This window comes from Phascolarctos cinereus, unplaced genomic scaffold, assembly GCF_003287225.1.
Source record: "Phascolarctos cinereus isolate Bilbo 61053 unplaced genomic scaffold, phaCin_HiC Scaffold_4;HRSCAF=312, whole genome shotgun sequence".
Taxonomy (NCBI): Eukaryota; Metazoa; Chordata; class Mammalia; order Diprotodontia; family Phascolarctidae; genus Phascolarctos; species Phascolarctos cinereus.
This window is the reverse complement of record NW_027555847.1, coordinates 604,618,407-604,641,141: the sequence shown is the minus strand read 5'-3', so window position 1 is coordinate 604,641,141 and position 22,735 is coordinate 604,618,407. Positions and strand designations below refer to the sequence as shown.

The window sequence follows — 22,735 nt, the reverse complement described above, 5'->3', positions numbered from 1 at the left end:
AATAGTGACTGAATATTAGAACAGGGAGAAGCAGAGACACTGTAGGTCATGATAAAGATGTAAAATAGTGTAGTACTCCCTCCAAGGCTACTTCCCTAATTGCCACTCAGATTGGTGGGTCAGGTCCCCAAAAGTGCCTAACTACATCCCTCTTAAACTTCTAAAGGTAGCCCTGAGGGGATGAATTTAATACTACTTTTGCTCAAGAGCAAATGTGCTTCCCATTGATTATTAGTTAGACTTAATTAGCTTTCAGAAAGGATCATGTGCAAAGAAATATAACCAGAGCAATTGTTATAACAATCCCCACAAACTGGAGATATACTCTCCCTTCTCACACACAAGGTCCCTGAGCTCAAATTTGTGGGGAAATGGGGAGAAGCACATGTATGGAACCATCAGACAAAGAGTTAACTCACAGCTCATTTTCATCTTCTTAGAGTTCACATGAAGTTCTCTTTAAGAGTCACTTCCTACCTACTTTTTTTTTGGCAAGGCAATTGGGGTTAAGTGACTTGCCCAGAGTCACAAGCTAATGTATGTTACGTGTCTGAAGCCAGATTTCAACTCAGGTCCTCCTGACTCCAGGTCCAGAGCTCTATCCTGAGTCACTCTCTATTCTATTCCAAGGATCGTACCTGTGTAGAGACCATCGCCTGTACTTCTCTATGTCCTAAAAGGTCATAGAAGCTGCCATCACTGTATCTGGTTTTTCTCTCAGTTCCCAACACAGATGCTGCCAGGGGGCTGAGTCTACTCCGAGGACATTGCTACCTACTAATAGGAACTGCAGTTCTTATAAACCTTTGAAAGTTATCACCTTCAGATGAGAATGAGGGGGAGGAAAGAAAGAAGTTATTGCCTTTCCCCCAGCCCTCCCACAAAAGAAATCCCTTTTTAGGAGTCCTTCACTACTAGATTTGACCATGACCATGTCTCCAAACTATCTTTCTGGTTTTTCTGGTTGATAATGCAAATCACTGGATGATTCTTTCACATTGTATCCTTAGTTAGGGGTAGGGGCAGAGGAAGTGAGGAGTATTCTATTCTTTCTAAATTGATTAAGGACTTGTTCATATTGAGTTCACATTTTTGACTGGTTCAATCTAGCTGCCAGGGTATTCTTTGATTAATGCCATTTGGATGGAAACCCAATCTTACAAAAAATGTAGAAGGAGTAAGATGGAAAGTAAGGAGTAAGAAGGAAAGAAGGAAGAGATTATGATCAGGGAAAGAAAGTTCAGAAATCTGGACCCAAGAGTATTGAATTTGAAGTTAGAAGACTTGGGTTTAAATTCTAGCTCTACTTGCCACCTGTGTGGCTTTGAGACAAAAGTCCCTGAACCTCAATGTCCTCATTTGAAAAATGTGGAAGTTGGATTAGATGACCTCTAAGTTATCTTTCAGTTTTAGGAGTGATGGTCAGCTCAATGCTATGACTATCCTTATGGGCTGACTAAAGGGGAGTGAAGATGTAGGTTTGGGAATTGGCTTTGATGAATTGGGAAGTAGAATAGTTCAAGGGAACACCAATATGAATACTGAACTCCTTGAAAAGGAAAGAATGAGCTGGAGGCTGAAATGTAACTCTGACAAGGCTCTGAACCATCAAAGACTAATGGAGTGAAGCTTAAAAGTCAGACAGGTTGCTGAGTAGTGGTTACAAAGGGATGGTCTAGAAGTAGCAGTGAGGAACAGGGACCATGCATATTTATCATCCCAGCCCAGTGTATCAGGGAGTAAAAGAGCAGGAACCAGTACTAGTAAAAGTACCTATGTATTCAGTGTCTCCCAGAGAAAGCCAGATACCTGTTAATGCGAATGTGTGCATATTTAAATAAATAAAATATATACACATATACACATATACATGTGAATATATACACATACACACATATACATGTGTATAACCAAGTGAAAAAAATCCAGAATGCCATGTTGAGGGAGAGGGGATGTTATTAACAGAGTAATTCCTTCCAGAGGATACAGAGGAATGGGAAGTCAAGGGAAGATGGACCATAGAACAGTAGAGGCATAATTGGCAGGGATGAGAGTAAGAAGGATGTAGCAAGGGGAAAAGATTTTTTTAGGGTTAAGGGGAGCAATATCTAAGCATTTGGGCATCATAATATGGGGGAATAACCAAATGATCAGGATCCCTACCCTTCAGGGTATTGTGGTGACTAAGCAAGAAGTCACTGATTGAGAAGTTATTAACCTTACAAGGTTGTCAACATTTCTGTCCCAAAAATCAATGACTCATGATTGGTGAGAATCAGATCTGCAACAAAAAATTCCATCATTCTTTTTTTATTTTATTTATTTTATTCTGAACTTAAGAAATAAAACAAGCATTTCTATAACAGTAGAATAGGGGAAAAATAATTACACATGAAATTGCAAATCTACTATGTACAACTTGCCATTCCTTTTAAATATATAATAAAGCTATCATGCAATTTTCTCTTTTTTTCTTTCCTCCCCTCCAGAGATGGCTCCCATTAAACACAAATGTGTGTGTGTGTGTGTGTGTGTGTGTGTGTGTGTGTGTGTAAAATCATTTTATACTTCTATTTATCTGATCTTTCTCTGGATGCAGATATTGTCTTCCTTCATAGTTCCTTTGTAGTTAATTTGGGTATTTAGAATCATCAAAATGACTTAATCTAGGGGTGGGGAATAAATAATCCCTTAATAAAAGGATTTGTTCTGTGAAGTTTGGATTCGGTTGAAGGGGTGCACTTGAGAGCATAGAGGGCCACATGTGGCCTCCAGGCCTCAGGTTCCCCACCCTTGACTTAGTCTCTCAAAGTTGTTTTTAAAACAATATTGCTGTTACTATACACAACATTCTCACACACACACACACACACACACACACACACACATCTTCTAAAGGATGAAAAAGGCAAACAATCACTTCTCTTCTATCAATACAGTGAACTCTGTCACCCTAAGAAAAGCTGCCTCTCTTCACTGGCAGTATTGTCCAATCAAGTATGAGCTATCCCAATTCTCCCAATAAGAAATACTGTTAAAAACTGGTCCATCTACAAAGATGGAGAGCTACTTCTTAAAGATCAATTCATGATGACAAAAAAGAACATCCCTGCATAATAGATGAAGATGCTTACAGAATAAGGGGATCAGCACTTCTGAGTTGCTGCTGGGAGGACTGTTATAGTCATCTATAAAGGTCATTCTTGATGCCATATTATAAGGACAACTCTTGTAACTATTACCCCAACCTATACTACCTTTTCCTAAGGTAAGCAGAAAAGGGAGAGAGAGCATTATCAGCACTTATGTCCTTGCTATAATTTGTGAGAAAGTTTCTCTTTGCTAAACTAAGTTTGAGTATGAAGAATCATATGTGTGACCCTACAGGATTTATCATTCTCCTTTCACTTATACATTGATTTCTCGCTTCCCAACAGTACAAAGCCTCGGGTAAAAAAAAAAAAAGATAGACAAGGAAATATAGACACACCTCATAAGATGATTTCCTGACTGCCTTCCATAAGAAACTGACAGTCAAGTCCACATATCACAACACTGTGGGATTTGGGAAAGCAAACCCCAATTCACCACAGCCAACCACTGCAAAATCATTCGAACTTCACCTACTGTGTATTTTCCTACTCTCTAATACACCCTACTATGATTCCTGAAGATTGACCTTTTTTGCTCACTTAATCCTTTGCAATCTGGCTTCTCTATCACTCTGTTGAAATTGTGCTCTTGAAAGTCCCACCAGGGGCAGCTAGGTGGCACAGTGGATAGAGCTCCAGCCTTAGAGTCAGGAGGACCTGAGTTCAAATATGACCTCACACATGTAACACTTGACTAGCTGTGTGACCCTGGGCAAGTCACTTAACCCTGACTGCCTCACAAAACACACGCACACACACACACACACACACACACACACACACACACAACTTAGCATTTACCTTTGATTCTGCTCTCTCTCATACCTTTTAAGTCCACATACTATACCACCTTGGGAGATGAGAAATAAAATTCCCATTCACCACAATGTAGCCATAGCAAGCTCATCTGAGCCTCGCCAGCTGTCTACTTTGCTATTTCCTTCCACTTCATACCATGCTTCCTGAAAAAAATGGGCATGTAACCAAGTCCTGTGGATTCCACCTGTATAACATCTTTTTTCTTTTTTTTCTGAAACTTAAATACACAAAATTTAAATGTGCTAAACTTAAATACACAAAAGAAAACTAATCATATTATAACCTTAAATACAAAATAAAAAAGGTATGTTATGTGCAAAATGTAAGAGACAACTCAAAATATATAGCAATAAATTTCTTCTACCTCCCAAGGCCACAATTAAGCACAGATATATTTATATATAGATATATAGATACACATATACATATATACACATACATATATAGACATATACTTTCCCTAACAAATTCTACTTGTACAACATCTCTTGCATTCATCTACTCATCACTGCTCCCACTACTACCATCCTGGTAAGGTTCTTATGTTCACTCATCTGTACTATTGCAACAGATTTCATAAAAGTCTTTCTGACTGGATGACCTTCCTGCTCCAAACCATCCTTCACATTGTAGCCAGATCTAACATTCTTATACATAAATCTAGTTATTTTGTGTATTTTCTAGTGTTGTGGGCATGCAGCAAGAGAAGAAAGACAGGCTTCTCCCCCTCATACATGGAAGATTCCTGGGGCATTTAGATAAAAAGAGAGCTGCTTCCATATAACAGGAGACTCCGATAGACCAGGGTATTAGGCAGACAAAGAAAGAAGCTGTTGGAAGACAGTGACTTCTCCCAATAAGGACCTGAAAAATAGCCTACACACTTATATGAACCTAGTCTTCTGACAGAGCTTGGATTTCTGACTCCAAAGCCCATGCTCTTTCCACTGTACCCTGCTGTCCCTCTTTTAACAGATGAGGAAACTGAGACCCAGGGAGGTTAAGTGATTTGCCCAAGGCAGTAAAGAGCAGAGCTTGAATTAAAACCCCAGTTCTCTTATTCCCAAGAACATGTCTCTTAAAATGGCCTTTCTACTCATCCATCCTGCCACTCCATGGCACAGTTTACTTTCCAGTTTTATCCCATTCTTCCCCCTTCTGCATCTCCTCTCATGTACTTCTTCTCCTTTATTTGAGATAGTCTATATATGTACCTAGAAAGTTCTCTATCCCTCCCCCTCCACTTATTGAGTGCCTATGCACCCTTTAAAGCCCAATTCAAATACACTGCCATCTCCTCCAAGAGTCCTTCCTTATCCTCTCAGTCTTAGTAGCTTCAATCCCCTCTTGTATCTCTGCCTGTTTGCACCTCTCACACATTTATATATCGTCTTTTGTAATAGGTACTGTAGCTATTTCTGGCTGTAGCTCCAAAGGAATATGGAATGTATCTTATCTAAACTTTTTACCATAAACACTATTGTCCTTAAAACTCTGTATACAGTTGGTGATTAATAAATATTTGTAGCATTGACTGGCAAAACATGGACACTTAGAAGAGCCTGGTCAGAAAATAGGAAAAAAAAAATGCGATCTACTACAAAGAAAAAAAAACCTGGCACGGCTTAGATTGCAATACTTTTCATGTCGATGATGTAAACCCTGTCAGCTGATCTGTGCCGCTGTGCCAACAGCAGGTTAAATACAGAGACACTACATACACACACACATCACACTCACTCATACACACACACACACACACACACACACACACACACACAGAGCCAGTATTTCATCAGGGTTGAGAGAGTCCAGGAAGAAACTCCAGCACAAGCAGGTAGGATTTGATGGGGAAATACTTGTGCTTGGGTGGGGCCGGGAAGACGGAGAAAAAGCAAGGATATATTTAAGTTTTATGCTGCGCATGTCTTATATCTGTTTTGCTGTACATTTTATATCTTTCTTCTGGAAAGTCAGGGTTCTGGGGGTATTTTATCAATAACAGCCTTTCCTTACTCAATTGGCTTCAAGATGCCTTCCAACTGTACCTCTCAGAGGCATTGCAAGGCTCAAATAAAATACTGAATGTGAAAAAAGTGCTACGTACCTACATACAAGGGATGTGATATTCAGACTAATTGACTGACAGACAGACTGCTCTCTATAAATGCAAGTCGACAGATGATCCTGGGATCTGGAGCTGCATTGTATTTGTCACACCTAAGTCTCAAGATTCTATATTCCCTAAACCTTCCCAGGATTTGGTTTTAGTTATTTTTTTGGCTAAATTTGGCAAAATTTAAGGGAGTTATTCTTCTGCAGCAGCTGATCTTTTGTATTTCCTAAAATGAGAAATTATTCTGGCTTAAATATAATTCTTAAAATTACAACCTGTACTGTAAAAGAAAGCCATTGCAGTCAGAAAGATTCTAGACAAGACTCTTAAAGACATGAAAAAGATGAATCTGATATTCGATATTGGATTATATACTTTTTTATGTTTATAGTTCTAATAACTGCTAACATTTTATCTAGTGAAATAAGGAATACTTGAATGAGTATAAAGACCAAAAAGCTACTATCATTTGTCCAATTTGCATTTTAGGAAAAGAAGCAAATACAGGTTCCCAAACTAGAGCGCTAAGAAGCCTCTGACTACTGAATCATGTCCCTTTTCCTTGGCAGGGTTGCTATGGTGACAAGCCCGCTGCTGCAAAGCCTCTCTGATGCCTGCACTTCTGCAGTAAAAGCTTCCACTGAATACATGTTATTTGATAGGCACACACGCCCCATCATCAAATAGAAAGGCATATTTGATTCATTTTCAAAATGGAAATTAAGCATGTGTGCTTTACCATACCAGTAGTCTCCTCAATTCTTCCTTTTTGCGTTTTTTCACATTTTGGGGGTTTACTCTATTTAATCTCTGGGGAAATTTCATATTTCCTTTTGCAGTTTGTTTTAAAACTCTCCAAATAGTCAAAATAACTGTAGTGTCTCTCTCATAGATTATTAGAATTGGAAGGGACCTTAGAGATCATTTAGTCTATTCTATTCTCTGCCCTGACACCATTCTCCCCATTTCACAGATATATAAACTGAGAATATTCTGATGAAGTGGAAAGGACACTGTCTCTAGGGTCCGACAATATGGATTTGAATCCTAGGTCTGCTTCTTACTATCTGTATGACCTTGGGCAAGTCACTGTATGTAGATGGCCTCTAAGGTGCCTTACAACTGTAAATCTAATATCCTATTATTATTGTTTTTATTTTTTTTAATTCCAGTTCTCTAGCACCTCCCAACTTCAGATGCTAATTTTGCTATTCCTCAAACATGTTTATGTCACTGTGCTCACAAACTCCACCTTGGACTCTTCCCAAATTTATAGTAATTAGCTCCAGGCTTGGGAGAGACATTGTTGTATATATAGTAGATAGAGTCACTCTTGGAAGGAAGGAAATCAGAATTTATTAAGTGTCTACTATGTGCCAGGAACTGTGCTAAGCACTTTAGAAAAACTACTGTACATCATTTTATCCTCACAGTGACCTTGGGAGATAGGTGCTATTAGTGTCCCTATTTTGCAGTGGAGAAAACTAACATAGAAGTTAAATGATTTGCCCAAAGTCACAGAGTTAGTAAGTTTCTGAGGATGGATTTGAACTCAGATCTTCCTACCTCCAAGTTGAGCACTCTATTCACTGTGCCACTTAGCTGTTTCTTACCTTAGAGTCAGGAAGACAGCTTCTAGTTATGCCTTTAGAGCAGTCTAGGAACTATGTAGGACTACAAGTTAGAGATGAGTTGTTATCTGCATTGATGATGAAATTGTAATAAAAAATATCTACAGGTTTTCATTTTTTGAAATACTGAATTACAGGATTCATGATGGGCCACCATTTTTCTTAAATCATTTTCTGAGATAGCATTGTTATATCAAGTATATATTATACCAATGACAAAAATCCCAGACCACACTCCAGTTAAAGATTTAGATTTCAAAAAGACTTTAGAGATTATCTAATCCAATACCCTCTTTTTTACACGTGAGCAATGAGGCCCCAAAAGAAACTTGCCCAAGGTCACTCAGGTATACATGTATGTGTGACAGAACTAAGATTTAAATCTACAGTGGAAAAGGTGCTAATTTGGAATCAGAAGACCTGGGTTTGAATCCTAGCTCTGCCAGCATCTGTGTGACCTTGTACAAGTCTCCACTTCTCAGGGCATCAATTTCCTATTCCATAAAATAAGGGGGTTTGGATAGAAAATCTCTAAAATCCTTTCCAGCTCTAAATCCATGATCCTATGGTCAAAATCCATTCTGCTTCTCCTTAACCATGCTTGCATCTGGAAACCCAAATAAATGGGACAGTAGAGACACATTGTTGAGAGTTAGTGGGAAGAGATTGGACAGGGCAGTTCTCTTTCATTAGCTTTATTTTTTCCCTCCTCTCCCTTTTCTCTATCTGTTTCTCCCACAACAAATCTAATGTCCGAGACGATTACTTTCAGAATTGAAAGTGGGAAGAAACATAATTATTCCTGGGAAGCAGAGAAAAGATGCAATGCTTCCATGAATACAAGGAAGTTAAAGACCAAATAACATCTGTCCATCATCTATCACTCACTAAAGTCACCTGAATCTCCCAAACCATACACTTAAAAAAGTATAATCAAGCCCATCCATAAAAAACAATTATTATTATAAATCACAGGAGTTTGGTAAGAGTGGAACATTTGACACTTCTTACCTGCACACACCTACCTACACACACACACACACACACACACACACACACACACACACCCTCATTCCACTGTCATGTCTGGAAAAGAATTCATTATTAACAAAATTCCACCACAATCATACCATTAAATGGTCCCCAGAACTTCATTCAGTATTTCATACCTCTCTTGTTCATTTAGCTGATCTCAGGACATCGGCTTGGAAAGGGAAATTACATCTTTTTAATCTTACCTCTACTTTACCCACCTTTTAAAAATAATGTTTAAAGCAAAGTGCCTGGACTACATTTGACAGTTTATATTGATGTAGAAGAGAAGACCTGGGCCTTGCCCCTGCTGATGTGGAGCTGAAGAGTTGAGTGGAAAAAGCCACCTAATCTTCCCCCTTCATCAGCTCTGTTTTCTCATCCTTAGAAACTACTAGCACTTTTTCAGGAGACAGTGCCAAGAAACCAAGAGCCACTTGGTTCAAAAGGGATTCGTGGGGATAGGAGAACTGAGCTGTTGTCAGCCTGCAGCACAGATTTGGGTGGGACCAGGCTTTGGCCTAGGAGAAAGATTCCTGCACCTCTCTTGGATGAAGAGATCATCCAAAGTGGATAAACAGTAAAAGTAGGGGGCGGGGGAGTAAGAAAAAAGAAGGGAGAGAAGAGGGACGAGACTGGGTGAAAAATAGAAGAGGCGAGGGAAGAGAAAGGGGAAGGAGCAGAGGAGGCAGAGGACAGTGTGGAAGGAGAGAGAACATTGCAACTAGAAGTGTTGCTGCATTTATCTGCCTCTCCTACTCTCACCCATCTTTCTCCCTCTCCCCCAAAAAGAAGTACTGAGAGACGCGAGCGAGTGAGAATAACACCTCTTCTTAAGAGCTATCCCTCTCCACCACACCTCCCATTTCAAATTGGGCACCGACTCCAGAGGGAGAGACGCAGCCCTAGTAGCCTGGTGGTGCCAAGTCCCCGAGCCTAGCAGCTGCGCTGGGCGGAGAAGCAGAAAAAGTTCCCTTGCCCTGGAAGCAGCTTTCCCGAGGAGCGCCGCGCTCCCTCCCAAGGTGGGGAAGAGGCTGCACGCTGTCCTGGGCGTGCGCTGCTGGGTCCTGGTCCCCAGGCGGCTGCGGTGACGGCAGCTGCAACTGTGGCTCTGGAGGAGCCGCGGTGCCTATGGTGGGTGACGGTGGCGGCCTCAGCAGTGGCAGTGGCGGCACCACGTGTCCGAGCCGGGGCGGGCTGGCGGGGGTGGGAGCGGGCTGGACTCTCGATCAATCTCAGGGTGAGCCAGAAGAGCGGCGGGCATCCGCCGCCGAGTCCTCTTTGCCGCAGCCGCAGCCGCTGTACCCCGCGCCCCTTGCCCATCTCAGCGTGGCGTCTCCTCTTCTCTGATGTCCTCAGGTGTCTCCTCGTTGGCGACAGAGACGTAAGGATCCAGGCCAGTCAGTGGCAGCGGCGGGATGGGGCCCCTCCGGGAGACCAAGGTAGGAGACATCCGAGAGAGGCGGGCTCCGGGCGGCGGGGAGTGGGCACTAAGCCAGGGGCCTCCTGGAAGGGCAGGTGGGCGGGGGCCCAGGTGAGGCCCTGCAGAGTAAGGGGCGGGGTCTGGGGAAGGGGCGGATAGGGAAGGTGAGAGCCAGTGAGTAATATCTGAGATGAAAGGCAGTAGGGTTAAAGCGGAATGAAGAGAGTGATTTTTTCAGGTGATGAAATTTAAGGAGGTGAGGCCAGGTAGGATGGGAAAAGATTTGGGGCTTGACATCAGAAAAGTCTTACAGCCATTGAGGAAGATTTATTGCTGGCCCAAAAACAGGGATTTTCGAAGCCGGTAGATACACATTGTTATGGTTTGTGGGAATATCTTTCTGTAGTGAATAAAAGAAATCAAATTACTGGGAAATACTGGGGAATGAGGATTTAGAACATTATTGACATTTCACGTTTATTGAGTGAGCTAGGCATCCTGCAGAATGCAAAAACACTGATTGTCAAGCTGATTTGGAGCACTGATCCAGTGACTATAGAGAGTCTCAGGAGTGGGTGCTTTGGCACAGTATGAGATGGCATTCGTAGGAAGGATCAGGAGCTTATTGAGGCCTGTGACTTTCCTTTGACTTCCAACTTTGTGTGAAGCTCCCAAGGCTGCCCCCTGTTTATCTTGGCATTGACCCTAGTTAGCCCATGTTGGAAATAAGCAGGAGGTCGTGTTGTGAAATGCTGATTTCCTAATCTGCTTTTTTTTTTTTTGCCTTTCAGTGGAATGGTTGAAGGAAATCAGTAGTTTTCCCTTAAAAAATATTTATAGGATTATAGGGCCAGAAATGGTTGCAGGAATTTTGTACAAATGAGGCTTCAGAAATATGGAACACATGAAAATGGGCTACCTCATAAGTAACTGAGGGAGAATCCAGCTGCTGCTTAGGCAACCCCAAATGGGGACAGTGCTCCCAAATGCCCCAGTCTAGTTATGGTCTTGTTTAGGGTATTTGTGAAGAAACTCAGCTTTTATAATTAATGTTTTTGAGTCATCTGTAGCTATGTATTTGATCTTATAAAGAAAGCAGAGGAGAAATTCACTTCTCATGAGCATAATATGGAGAAAATAATCCTAAAACTTGAGATGAAAAGCTTAAGTAATCTCCCTGGGTATTAGATTTTTGTTTTGTTTTGTTTTCATCTTGGCCCAGAGCCTTGAGTACGAGGATATTAATGAATAATTGAAAGGCTAGCCAGAAGAAGGGGGATTTGAAAGATAATGTTGCATTATAGATCAGGTGAGGGAGGCAAGTGGGGGGAGTGTAGTTTGGGAAAATATGTGGAGAGAAAATTGAGAAGGGAGAAAGCAGATGACACAGCTAAGGCAAGGCAAGCAACATGAGAGGAAACTGAAATGATAAACCAGTGTAAAAAGTCTAGGAAGAGGGAAAAGCTTGAATTTCATATAAAATGCCAGAATGGGAAGAGGAGGAGGGCATAAAGTAGAACGGCCTTCTTAGCAAGATGTAACAATAGAATCATGAACAGTTAGTAGGGATGGCTGCTAGTAGAAGTTAATGCTTTTCTTCTTGAATAACTAATATAAGAAGGAATAATTATATTCTTCAGATGATTCCTTATTCAGAAATACCACTTCTCAAAAAAGGACAAGAGCTCTATGGGGGGAAACTGTCTTCCTTTTGTTTTCATTTTTATGTCCAATTTTGAGAAGGTACACAGAGGGCAGCATCATGAGAAGGAGATTTCCCGAAGCCGAATTCCTCGTTTGATCCTTCGGCCTCACCTGCCCCAGCAGCAGCAGAAAGTATCTCCAGCATCTGAATCTCCCTTCTCTGAGGAGGAGAGCAGAGAATTCAATCCCAGCAGCTCTGGGCGTTCAGCAAGGACCATTAGCAGCAACAGCTTCTGCTCAGGTACCCATTTGACTTTCATTCACACTCTACTAAAGCAAATATGTATACAATACAGACTTGAATGGTCTATGAATTGGCTTGAGATATCAACTCCCTTTTTTCTTACTGGAATTCTACTTTTACTTTAATATGAATTTCTGTCCATAACAACATACTTAGGAACTTGAGAGTTGTTTTATTGTTTCTTCTATAAACACTCGGATAAATGCTTTGGAGGAGTTTCCCTCAGCTATGCCTAGGAATGATGTTAGCTAGAAATCCCTATAATTTTGTGTGCTCCAAAAATTGAGGAAAACCCTTAATCAAGAAATCCTTGTTCATTTAGGTCAAGATTCTGGAAGCAGACGTTATGATATATGTTAGTGTTAAATCTGATGAAGAAAGTGATTTTTGTCATTATGAAAGCAACTTGAAGTTATTTTATCATAGGTGACTGAATAATCCTTTTTGAATAGAGAATGATACAGGGGAAAAAATGTTGGATCTGAACAGAGACCCTGTTTTCAAATCTTGGCTCTCTGATTTACAACCTGCATGATCTTCGGCAAGTCACTGTCTCTGGGCCTCACTTTCCTCATTTGTAATATGAACAAGTTAGGATAGTAACTGCTGAGATCCTTTCCAGTTCTGACTCTGTGATTCCATGATTTGATTTCTACCCAAAAAGTATTCTAAAGACTATGACATCTTTTTAGAGAAACACTGTACTTTGTAAGAATCTAAAGAGTGACTTCTAGATGATCTATCTCTGTGATTTAAGAGTTTCCTTGTAATTCATTCATTAGAATTTATTTGGGGGAAACTGAATTGAGAAGATGGGCCTCTATTGAGAAGTCATGTGAATCAGTACTATATACCAAGTGTACAGCCTTAATCCATTTAACTGAATTCAAAAACCACTTCAAAGAAGCATTTATTAAACACCTGCTATACATTCAAGGCACCATGCTAGTCTTCCAAATTATAAGGATGAATAAGACCTAGTCTCTGTCCAATAGAAACTTAAAGTAAAGGAGATAAGTAAAATAACTATCATACAAATTAGAGCATCATAAATGTATAAGAAAGAGACAAGCGGTGGGAGAGATCCAGAGGAGAATGCAAAATTCTTTTCCATTGACAATAATATCTGGCATTCATTTAGATTTGCAAAATGCTTTATAGAAATTATCTGATGTGATCCTCGCAACCATCCTAAAGGGTAGGTACTTTATTATTTGCGCCATTTTACTGCTCATAAAATAATAGTATCATAGATTTAGAGCTTGAACAAACTTTAGTGGCCATCTAGCCCAACCCCCCTCAATTTACAGATAAAGTAACTAAGACTCAGAGAGTTTTAGAGACTTGCCCAAGTGTTAGAGAGCTAGTATAGGGTTGAGGCAAGTGTATTATTCTGGCCCATGCAGCTAGTTAGCTTTGTCTATCCTGATCTTTTAGTGTGTCCCTCTTTCAAATCCACCCTTCTATATTCATATAATGAAAATAATTTAAAAGAAGTTTGAATGGGAGATTTTGCAAGCATAGCATTTAATTGATAACACAGAATCATCTGAAATCTTTCTCTGTTCTTCATAAAGAAGTATGTTTTCTTTTCCTAGTTATTTAAGGTATGTTAATTGAACATCTTGAGATTCTCTGCTTCATTCTAAAAATATTTACTTTCTGAAGATTGCTTTTCTTACTTGAATATGTCTGAATTGAGATCAAAAGGAAAACCTACTGCTCAACTGACATGATGTTCCCACAGTGGGAAGGGGAAAACAAGTTTCCTAGAGGCCTGGGTACTATTTGCAGAATGTTAGTGTTTACCTTAACTGCGTTTTAGGACCTCAGCATGCTGACTGTATGTGAAAGAACTCTAGAATCATTGCTCCAAATTTGCAGAATAAGCCCTCCTTTTCTATGAGTTTGTTTATATGACTAAATCTTTGGAGAGAAATTCTAAATTTATTCGTTATATGTACTCTAAATAAGTCAATTCCACTAGGCTAGACTTCAGGCCTACCTTCAGCTTGAAAAGTCAGCTACATTTTCAAAATTAAAAAAAAAGGGGGCAAACCCATAAAATAGTGAATATCATTCATGAATTGCTATACCCAAGACTGATCTCCAGAATTGCCACTCCCTCCCTAGGGATTTGTCTTCCACTAACATTATAATGTTGTACAGGAAAACCAAAAGGAGAAATTGACCCTCCTACTATTAACTAGCTGAGATTGGAGTGACAAGAGCTTATAATTATTAGCCTTGACAAACCCACTTCTCCATCTTTAGTCTTGCCTCTGTCCTCTTTATCAGATTTGCCTAATGTCTCCAAACAGAATTACTTCCCATCTCCAGGCCCCACTTTGTCTGGATCTCTCACATTGATTCCCCAGGTTTGAGTCTTATGCATTTTTCTTGTTCTCCTTGCCTGTGCCCACTTCTCATATGACCCAAGAAGGCTTCCAATGCTTTTCTTACTAAAACTGACAGGAGCATAACATATTGGGGCATTGTTAATAATGCTTAAGGAGGTCAGATGGTACATAGAAATTAAATGGTTGAGTTCAGTGAGGAGCTGTAGGCACTGAAGTGGAGAATATAAAGTATATCCACAGCAAAGGGAAAAACAATAACTTTAAAAGAATTCCTTCTACCTCAACATCGAGAAGACAGAAAATCACCTGATCATGATAGTTCAGTCAGAAACCATGGTACATAAAAAATAAGGTTAATAGTCACTGCTTATGAAATAAGAACATTACAATTTACCTGTCACATTGCCCCATAACTGAATCTACTTTTTAATGATACAGCATGAACGTTCTGCACTGACTTTTCAAATTTGCAAATTATTGTATTCACCAATAAAAAAAAAGTGACATGGCTATATTAAGGGCTGTTTTGAGGGATGACAGAGCAGTTTTTCTATCCAGTTTCTCCTGTTTTAGGCCCTCTACTTTGGAAGTAAGCCACAGGGTCCACAATCACACGTGTATGACTTCTAGCTACATAGTTGACTACTAAATATCTCTTGGTCATATGTTTTTGGGTTTGTTTGCTTGTTTGTTTTTTACTTCTAATACCCACTTTGGTAGTGAGACTAAGTGTATGCAAACATGCACTTGTGTATGGGTACTGAGCTCACAGTGAACTTCCACACTGGCAGAAGGTACCATTCCTAAATGTTTACCTCCAGAAATACATTGCTTAATAATAAGCGTTCCAGAAAGAGTAGCCTGCAGAATACTTTCTTATATTTGCATCGGAGATAGTCACTGTCAAGGATAGTATATGACCCAAAGAGGTTTTTTTGTTGTTTGGTTTTTTTTTTCAGCTTTATCAATATATCCTATACTATGTTGATTTCTTTGTTTTCTCTGTGCTACCCACTCCTTACTCCATTTTCCTTCTTTCCCCACTGCCTTGTTCAGGCTTGAAAAAGGTTGTCTTGTTATTATCTTCTTTCCTGAGTTCCCTATCATTCTCAGCTCTATTTTTTGCTTTTTCTAAAAACCATTTTCTAAGCTATTTCTAAGCTCATTTTGTATGCATTCTGGAAGAGTTTTCTTTTAAAAGGTTTTCAGTGTACCAAGGAGCTCCTTCTTCATTCCTTTTTTAAAAAAATTATTTATTTTATTCTGAACTTAAGAAATAAAACAAGCATTTCTACAACAAAGTGGGACAGAAAAACAGAGGATTGCACCTGAAATTGCAGGGTCATTATGTACAACTTGCTTTTACTATCAAATCTATAACAAAGTTATCATGTAACTTTCTTTTTTTTTCCCTTCCTCCCACCCCAAACTTGGAGATGCCTACCATTAGAAATAAATCTGTATGTGTGTATGTGCGTGTATACATACATATATATACAAATATATATGTATATATGTATATATATATATATACACACATATATATGTATACACACACTATATATGTATGTGTATGTGTGTATATATATATATTATATATATATGTGTGTGTGTGTGTGTGTATGTATGTCAGTTCTTTTTCTGGATTCAAACAGTGTCTTCATAAGGTCTTTGCAGTTAATTTAGATATTTATAATAGAATGACTTGGTCACTCAAAGTTGTTTTTAAAACAATATTGCTGTTACTGTATATAATATTCTCTTGGTTCTGCTAATTTCACTCTTCATTATTTCATGGAGGTCTCTCCACACTTTTCTAAATTTGAGCTCCTCATTTCTTATAGCAGAGTAATATTCCATCATGAATATATACCACAATTTGTTTAGCCATTCCCCAATTGACAAGCATGCCCACAATTTCCATTTCTTTGCCTCCACAAAGAGAGCTGCTATCAATATTTTAGAACATATAGGTTCTTTTACAATTTCCCTAATCATCTTGGGACACAGACCTAATAGTGCTATTGCTGGGTCAGAGGGTATAGTCAGTTTAATAACTCTTTGGGCATGGTTCCAAATCTCTCTCCAAAATGGTTGGATCAGCTCACAGATCCATCAACAATGAATTAAGGTCCCAATTTTTTCGCATCCCCTCCAAAAATTGTCACTCTCCCCTTCTATCATTTTAGCCAATCTGATAGGTATAAAATGACATCTCAAGGTTGTTTTAATTTGCACTTCTCTAATCGATAATGATATAAAACATTTTTTCATATGAGTATAAATTGTTTTGATTTCTTCATCAGAAAATTGTTTGCTCATATCCTTTGACTATATCAATTGGGGAATGACTTGTGTTCTTAGAGATTTGACAAAGTTCTTTATACATTTGAGATATAAGACCTATTTTAGCTGAGGAACTATCTATAAAATTTTGCCCAGTGTTTTGCTTTCCTTCTGATTTTGCTACATTTGTTTTATTTGTACAAAAACTTTTTGATTTAATGTAATCAAGATTATGCATTTGACACCTCATAACACTATCTTACCTATCCATAAGTTTGATAGGTAATATGTTCCATGTTCTTCAAAGTTTCTTGTAATACCTCCCTGTATATCTAGGTTATGTATCCATTTTTATCTTATTTTGGTAAATGATGTAAGATATTCATCTATACCCAATTTCTGCCAAACTGCTTTCCAGCTTTTCCAACAATTTTTGCCAAACAAATTCTTATCCCAAAAACTTAAGTCTTTACACTTGTCAAACACTGGGTTACTATATTTGTTTGCTGCTGTAGATTATATATCTACTTTGTTCACTGATCTACCTTTCTATTTCTTAGCCAGTACTAGATAGTTTTGATAATATAGTTTAAGATCTGAAATGATAAGCCTCCTTCATTTACATTTTCCCCACTAGTTCCTTTGAGATTATTGACCTTTTTTTCTTCCAAATGAATTCTGTTATAATTTTTTCTAGTTCCATAAGATAGATTTTTGATAATTTAATTGGGATGGCATTGAATATATAGATTAATTTTGGTAAAATTGTGATTTTTATCATATTGGCCCTACCTAATCACAAACAATTGATATTTCTCCATTTACTTAAATCTGATTTTCTTTGTGTACTTACTTTGTTATGGTTTTGTTTATATAGATCCTGGGTTTGTTTTGATGGGTGTATTCCTAGGTATTTTATACTGTCTAGAAGTATTTTAAATGGAGTATCTCTGGCTATCTCTTCCTGCAAGATTCTTTTGGTGATATATAGGAATGCTAATGCTGCATGTCAGTTTACTTTATATCCTGCTACTTTGCTGAAATTATTAATTATTTCAACTAACTTTTTAGTTGAGTTGTTAGGATTTTCCAAGTATATCATTATATCAGCTGCAAAAAGAAATAGTTTTATTACCTCATTCCCTATTCTGATTCCCTCTATTTCTTTTTCTTCTCTTATTGACATTGTTAGGATTCCTAATACAATATTGAATAATATTGGTGACAATGAGCATCCTTGTTTCACACTTGATCTTACTGGGAAGGCTTTTAACTTATCCCAATTACAAATAATACATGCTAATGGTTTTAGGTAAATGCTTCTTATCAATTTAAGGAAAAGTCCATTTATGCCTATACTTTCAAGTGTTTTTAATAGAAATGAATGTTGTACTTTATCAAATGCTTTTTCTGCATCTATTGATCTAATCATATGATTTGTTACTTTTATTATTGTTATCAATTATGCTAATAGTTTTCCTTATGTTAAAATATCCCTGCATTCTTGGTATAAATCTCATTTGGTCATAATGTATAATCTTTGTAATATAGTGTTGTAATCTTTTAGCTAGTATTTTATTTAGGATTTTTGTATCTATATTCATTAATGGAATTGGTCTATAATTTTTTCTTTGTTTTTACTTTTCATAGTTTAGGTATCAGTATCATGTTTGTTTCATAAAAGGAGTTTGATAGGACCCCTTCTTTGTCTATTATCCCAAATAATTTATTTAATATTGGAATTAGTTGGTCTTTAAATATTTGATAGAATTTACTTGTAAATCTGTCTGGTCCTGGTATTTTGTTTTTTTTTTTCCTTAGGAAGCTCATTTATGGCCTGTTCAATATCTTTTTTTTTAAATAGGTCTCTTAAGATATTCTGTTTCCCTTTCTGCTAATCTAGGCAGTTTGTATTTTTGTAAATATTCTTCCATTTCACTTAAGTTGTTAAATTTATTGGTGTATGATTGAGGAAAATACTTCCTTATAATTGCTTTGATTTCATTTTGTTAGTGGTGTATTCAGTCTTTTCATTTCTGATACTAGTAATTTGGTTTTCTACTATCTCTTTTTTAATCATATTAACCTATGGTTTGTCTATTTTATTGATTTTTTCATAATACCAACTCCTAGTTTTATTTATTAATTCAATGGTTTTCTTCCATTCAACTTTATTAATTTCACCTTTAATTTTTAGGATTTCAATTAAGTTCTGGTCTTTTCACAACAAAAATCTGAAAGTCTGTCAATTCATTGAATATCCTTTTTTTCATTCAGGATTATATTTGACTTTGCTGGGTAAGTTATTTTTGGCTGCAACCCCAGTTCTTTTGCTCTTAGATACATACATTCCAAGACCTGTGACCTTTTAGTTTAGCAGTTGCTAGATCTTGTGAAATTCTAATTGTGGCTCCACAGTATTTGAATTGTGTTTTTCTTGTTGCTCTTAATATTTTCTCCTTCACCTGGGGGTTTTGAAATTTGGCTATGATATTCCTGTAGGTTTTCATCCTGGGATCTCTTTCAGGCGGTGATGGGTGGATGTTTTTTTTCTATTTCTACTTTCTCCTCTTCTAAAACTTCAGGGTAATTTTCTTTCTTTCTTTCTTTTCTCTCTCTCTCTCTCTCTCTCTCTCTTTCTTTCTTTCTTTCTTTCTTTCTTTCTTGTCTAGGCAATGGGGTTAAGTGACTTGCCCAGGGTCACACAGCTAGTGAGTGTTTTGTGTCTGAAGTCACATTTGAACTCAGGTCCTCCTGAGTCCAGGGCCAGTACTCTATTTACTGCGCCACATAGCTGCCCCTTCAGGGCAATTTTCTTTAATTATTTCTTGTAATAGTGTATCAAGATTCTTTTTTTTAAATCATACCTTTCAGGTAGTATAATAATTCTTGTGTTTTCTCTTTTTGATCTATTCTTCAGATCGATTATTTTTCTTACAAAATGTTTCACATTCTCTTCTATTTTTTTCATTCTTATTTGTTTTATTATTTCTTGGTATCTTACAATGTCATTAGCTTCCCCTTACCTAATTCTAGTTTTTGAGGAGTTTTGTTTTTCTTCCTTAAGATTCTAGATCTCTTTTTCCAGTTGGTTGACTTTCTTTTCATAATTTTCTTGGTTTTCTTGGATTGTTCTTATTTTTTCTAATTTTTCCTCAATCTCTCTTATTTGACTTTTAAAGTCTTTTTTAAGTTCTTCCAAGAACTTTTTGGGAACATGACCATTTGACATTATTCTTTGGAGTAGGAGAGATTTGGGTTTGTTTGGTTTTTTTTTTGCTTCAATATCCTCCTCTGAAAAAGAACCCAGGTTTTCTCTATCCCCACAGTAGCTGTCTGTGGTTGGGTTCTTTCTCCTTTGCTTATTCATTTTTATTTTGCTTTGTTTTTCTTTTCAGCAACTTGTTATTATAAGCACCTCCAATTCTGGGGTGTGGGGGGATGGTATCTCTGGCCTCAGGTCCTTCTTGCTGTTATTTTCTGAGCTTTGTCCAGGCCTCAACCTCAGCACTCTCTTCCCCTTCCAAGCTACAGCAAGGGCTCCCCAGCACTCTATGCTGGAAATGCTTTTGCTCCCTGAGGACCCTCCAGTGGCTGTAACCTTCAGTTCTCCCCTCTGGCCTGGAACTTAAACCAGGAACCCCGCTCTCTTATAAGTGCCCACATCCAGTAGCATCCCCACCCCACCGCTTCTATGCTCACCAGGCAAGTGTTCCTTCAGCCACAGCCTAGGACCATGTCTTGGCAGCACAGCTGGGCCTGACATCCCTCAGCAGCCAGAGGGTCCTTCAGTCTTCTCTCTGCTCAGCTGTCTCACCCCCAACATACACTCTCTGTGAGGTGAGAATTCCTGTGGCTGAGGCTGAGGCTACCTCTAAACCTAGCTGCTCCAGCTTGGTGTTTGTTGTTGCAGGGCCAAACCTCTGTCCCTGGGGTCTTTCCTCGGGTCTTCTCCAGTTGTCCCACTGCTCTGCCCCAACTCTTGTTTATTTTTGCCACTCTACATTCACCCTAAGGCTCTGTTTTATCTTGCTTGTGGAGGAAATCTGGAGAGCTTGGAATTTTCTGACCTCCTCAGCCATCTTCCCAGAATTTCCCTCATCGTTGTTCATTCCATTAATTTATTTGGTGTCTTTTGCACTTTGGTCTCGTTCCATCTTGGAATGATTTTGTTCTTTACAATGTATACTTTGCATGCAATTACTGAGATACTAGCAGCAGTGCAGAAATAATGATTATCTGCTCAGAAGGAGACATTTAAATTTGTGTTCATTTGGAGGCCTTTGTTGTCCGACTCCAAAAATGTGCACATAGCATCTAATGCATTATCAGCCCTTAGTACGTGACAAATAAATCCTTTGGGGACCAAAGACTCTCAATGATTAATAAAAAGAGGACCAACTGCTTTAATAGTAAGTGGTTTTGCAGGGATTTTTAAAAAATGTATTCATGCTTTTAAAATTCCAATTTTTCTGTATAAAGTATTTTTACTCTTTTTTCTGTCTTCTTCCTGCATTTAATATATCCATAAGAACTAATGACATTATTTTTTGGTTGACTTTATAGCCAATAACATATGGGGCTCTGGCCCTCATTTATTAAGGGACATTTTCTGTTGTTTAAATTTCTTTATTGCCCTGTCTTTAGGACAGATACAAATTATGGAAGCTGATGACCTGTTTGCATTTGGAGGATACATATCATCATTCATCTGATACAATTTACAGCATGCTGTGCATTCCTCTTTCCTTACTATGGAGAATAATTACTCCTTAGAACAATGAGGCATATGGGTTGTTGGGTATTAGCCAATTCTCCTTGGGGGTTCTTTGTAAACATGACAGGTGAAACAAATCTGTTACAATGGAATTTGGTTTCCTTGTGACAGATAAGTTGAAGTGAGTATTTAGGATATATTAGTAAATTCTTCCCTTTCACAAATTAAGTTGCTTTCCTTTCAGGACCTTAATAGCAAGAGTTAAGATGACAAGTATGCTTCCATTCCTGATCATCGTTGTTGTTATTGTTTGTGTCAAGTTCTTCTTGACCCCATTTGGGGTTTTCATAGCAAAGATACTGGAGTAGTTTGTCATGTCCTTCTCTAGATCATTTTACAGATGAGGAAACTGAGGCAAATAGGGTTAAGTGACTCGCCCAGGGTCACACAGCTAGTAAGTCGCTGAGGCCAAATTTGAACTCAAGGAGATAGATCTTGCTGACTACAGGCCTCACATTCTATCCACTGCACCACCCAGCTGCCCCTAAGATCACTAGGTTAGGAGTTTGAGGACCAGGTTCTAATACTGGCTCTGCCACTAAATAGCTGTATGACCCTGAGCCAGTCACTTAAACTCTCTGCCCCTCAGTTTACTCTTCTGAAATTGGGATAATAACTTGTGCCTCACCTACCTCATGGTATTTACATAAGGAACAAATGAGATAATGCATGTGAAAGCACTCTGTCAGCGCATAAAGCGTGGTACAAATGAAAGATCTTAATATTCTGGCAATAGTGGATGCTTTTTAAAAGGCACCAAATATATAGAGAGAATATAGAGCAGTTGAGATTCTGTGAGGTCTGTCTAATCAAAGGCTTTATGTGGTGTGATCTCAGGGAGTATTTTGATTTTTATATTGTATGTTTAATAGCAGGAAAGAATTTTTTTTTCCTTCTGCTTGTGCCAGCACTCTGGAGGGAAGGTCAATTAAAGGAAATTAAAGCCTAATTGGTAACCTGCCGTGACATGATGATGCCTACAAAAAATTTGCTGGGCACATACCCACCAAAAGTATTCTCAGTATGTTTTTTTTTTCCTTTTGTCCAGTTGAGGAAGCTGAACACTGGATTGTAGATTACATCTAGATGTAATGTTAGAATTGAGCTAAGCAGCTAAAAGTGAGCTACTTGGCAGGATTCTACTGTAATTAAAAGAATGACAACTTATTTGGAAGGGGGGGGCAAAGAATC

The 22,735-nt window shown here is 38.3% G+C and overlaps 1 protein-coding gene across 9 annotated transcripts in view; it reads left to right on the top strand.

Moving 5' to 3' along the window:
* The window catches only part of SYBU (syntabulin), a 143,759-nt gene that overhangs the window by 38,451 nt on the left and 82,573 nt on the right, over positions 1–22,735 (top strand). The window contains exons 1-3 of one of the 9 annotated variants that reach the window (XM_020970387.2): positions 5,683–5,808; positions 10,110–10,192; positions 11,917–12,118. In XM_020970387.2, the coding sequence (XP_020826046.1) occupies positions 10,169–10,192; positions 11,917–12,118 (226 nt within the window). In that variant the 5' untranslated portion in view covers positions 5,683–5,808; positions 10,110–10,168. The other 8 variants (XM_020970354.2, XM_020970405.2, XM_020970396.2 and 5 more) reach the window with 8 other exon arrangements.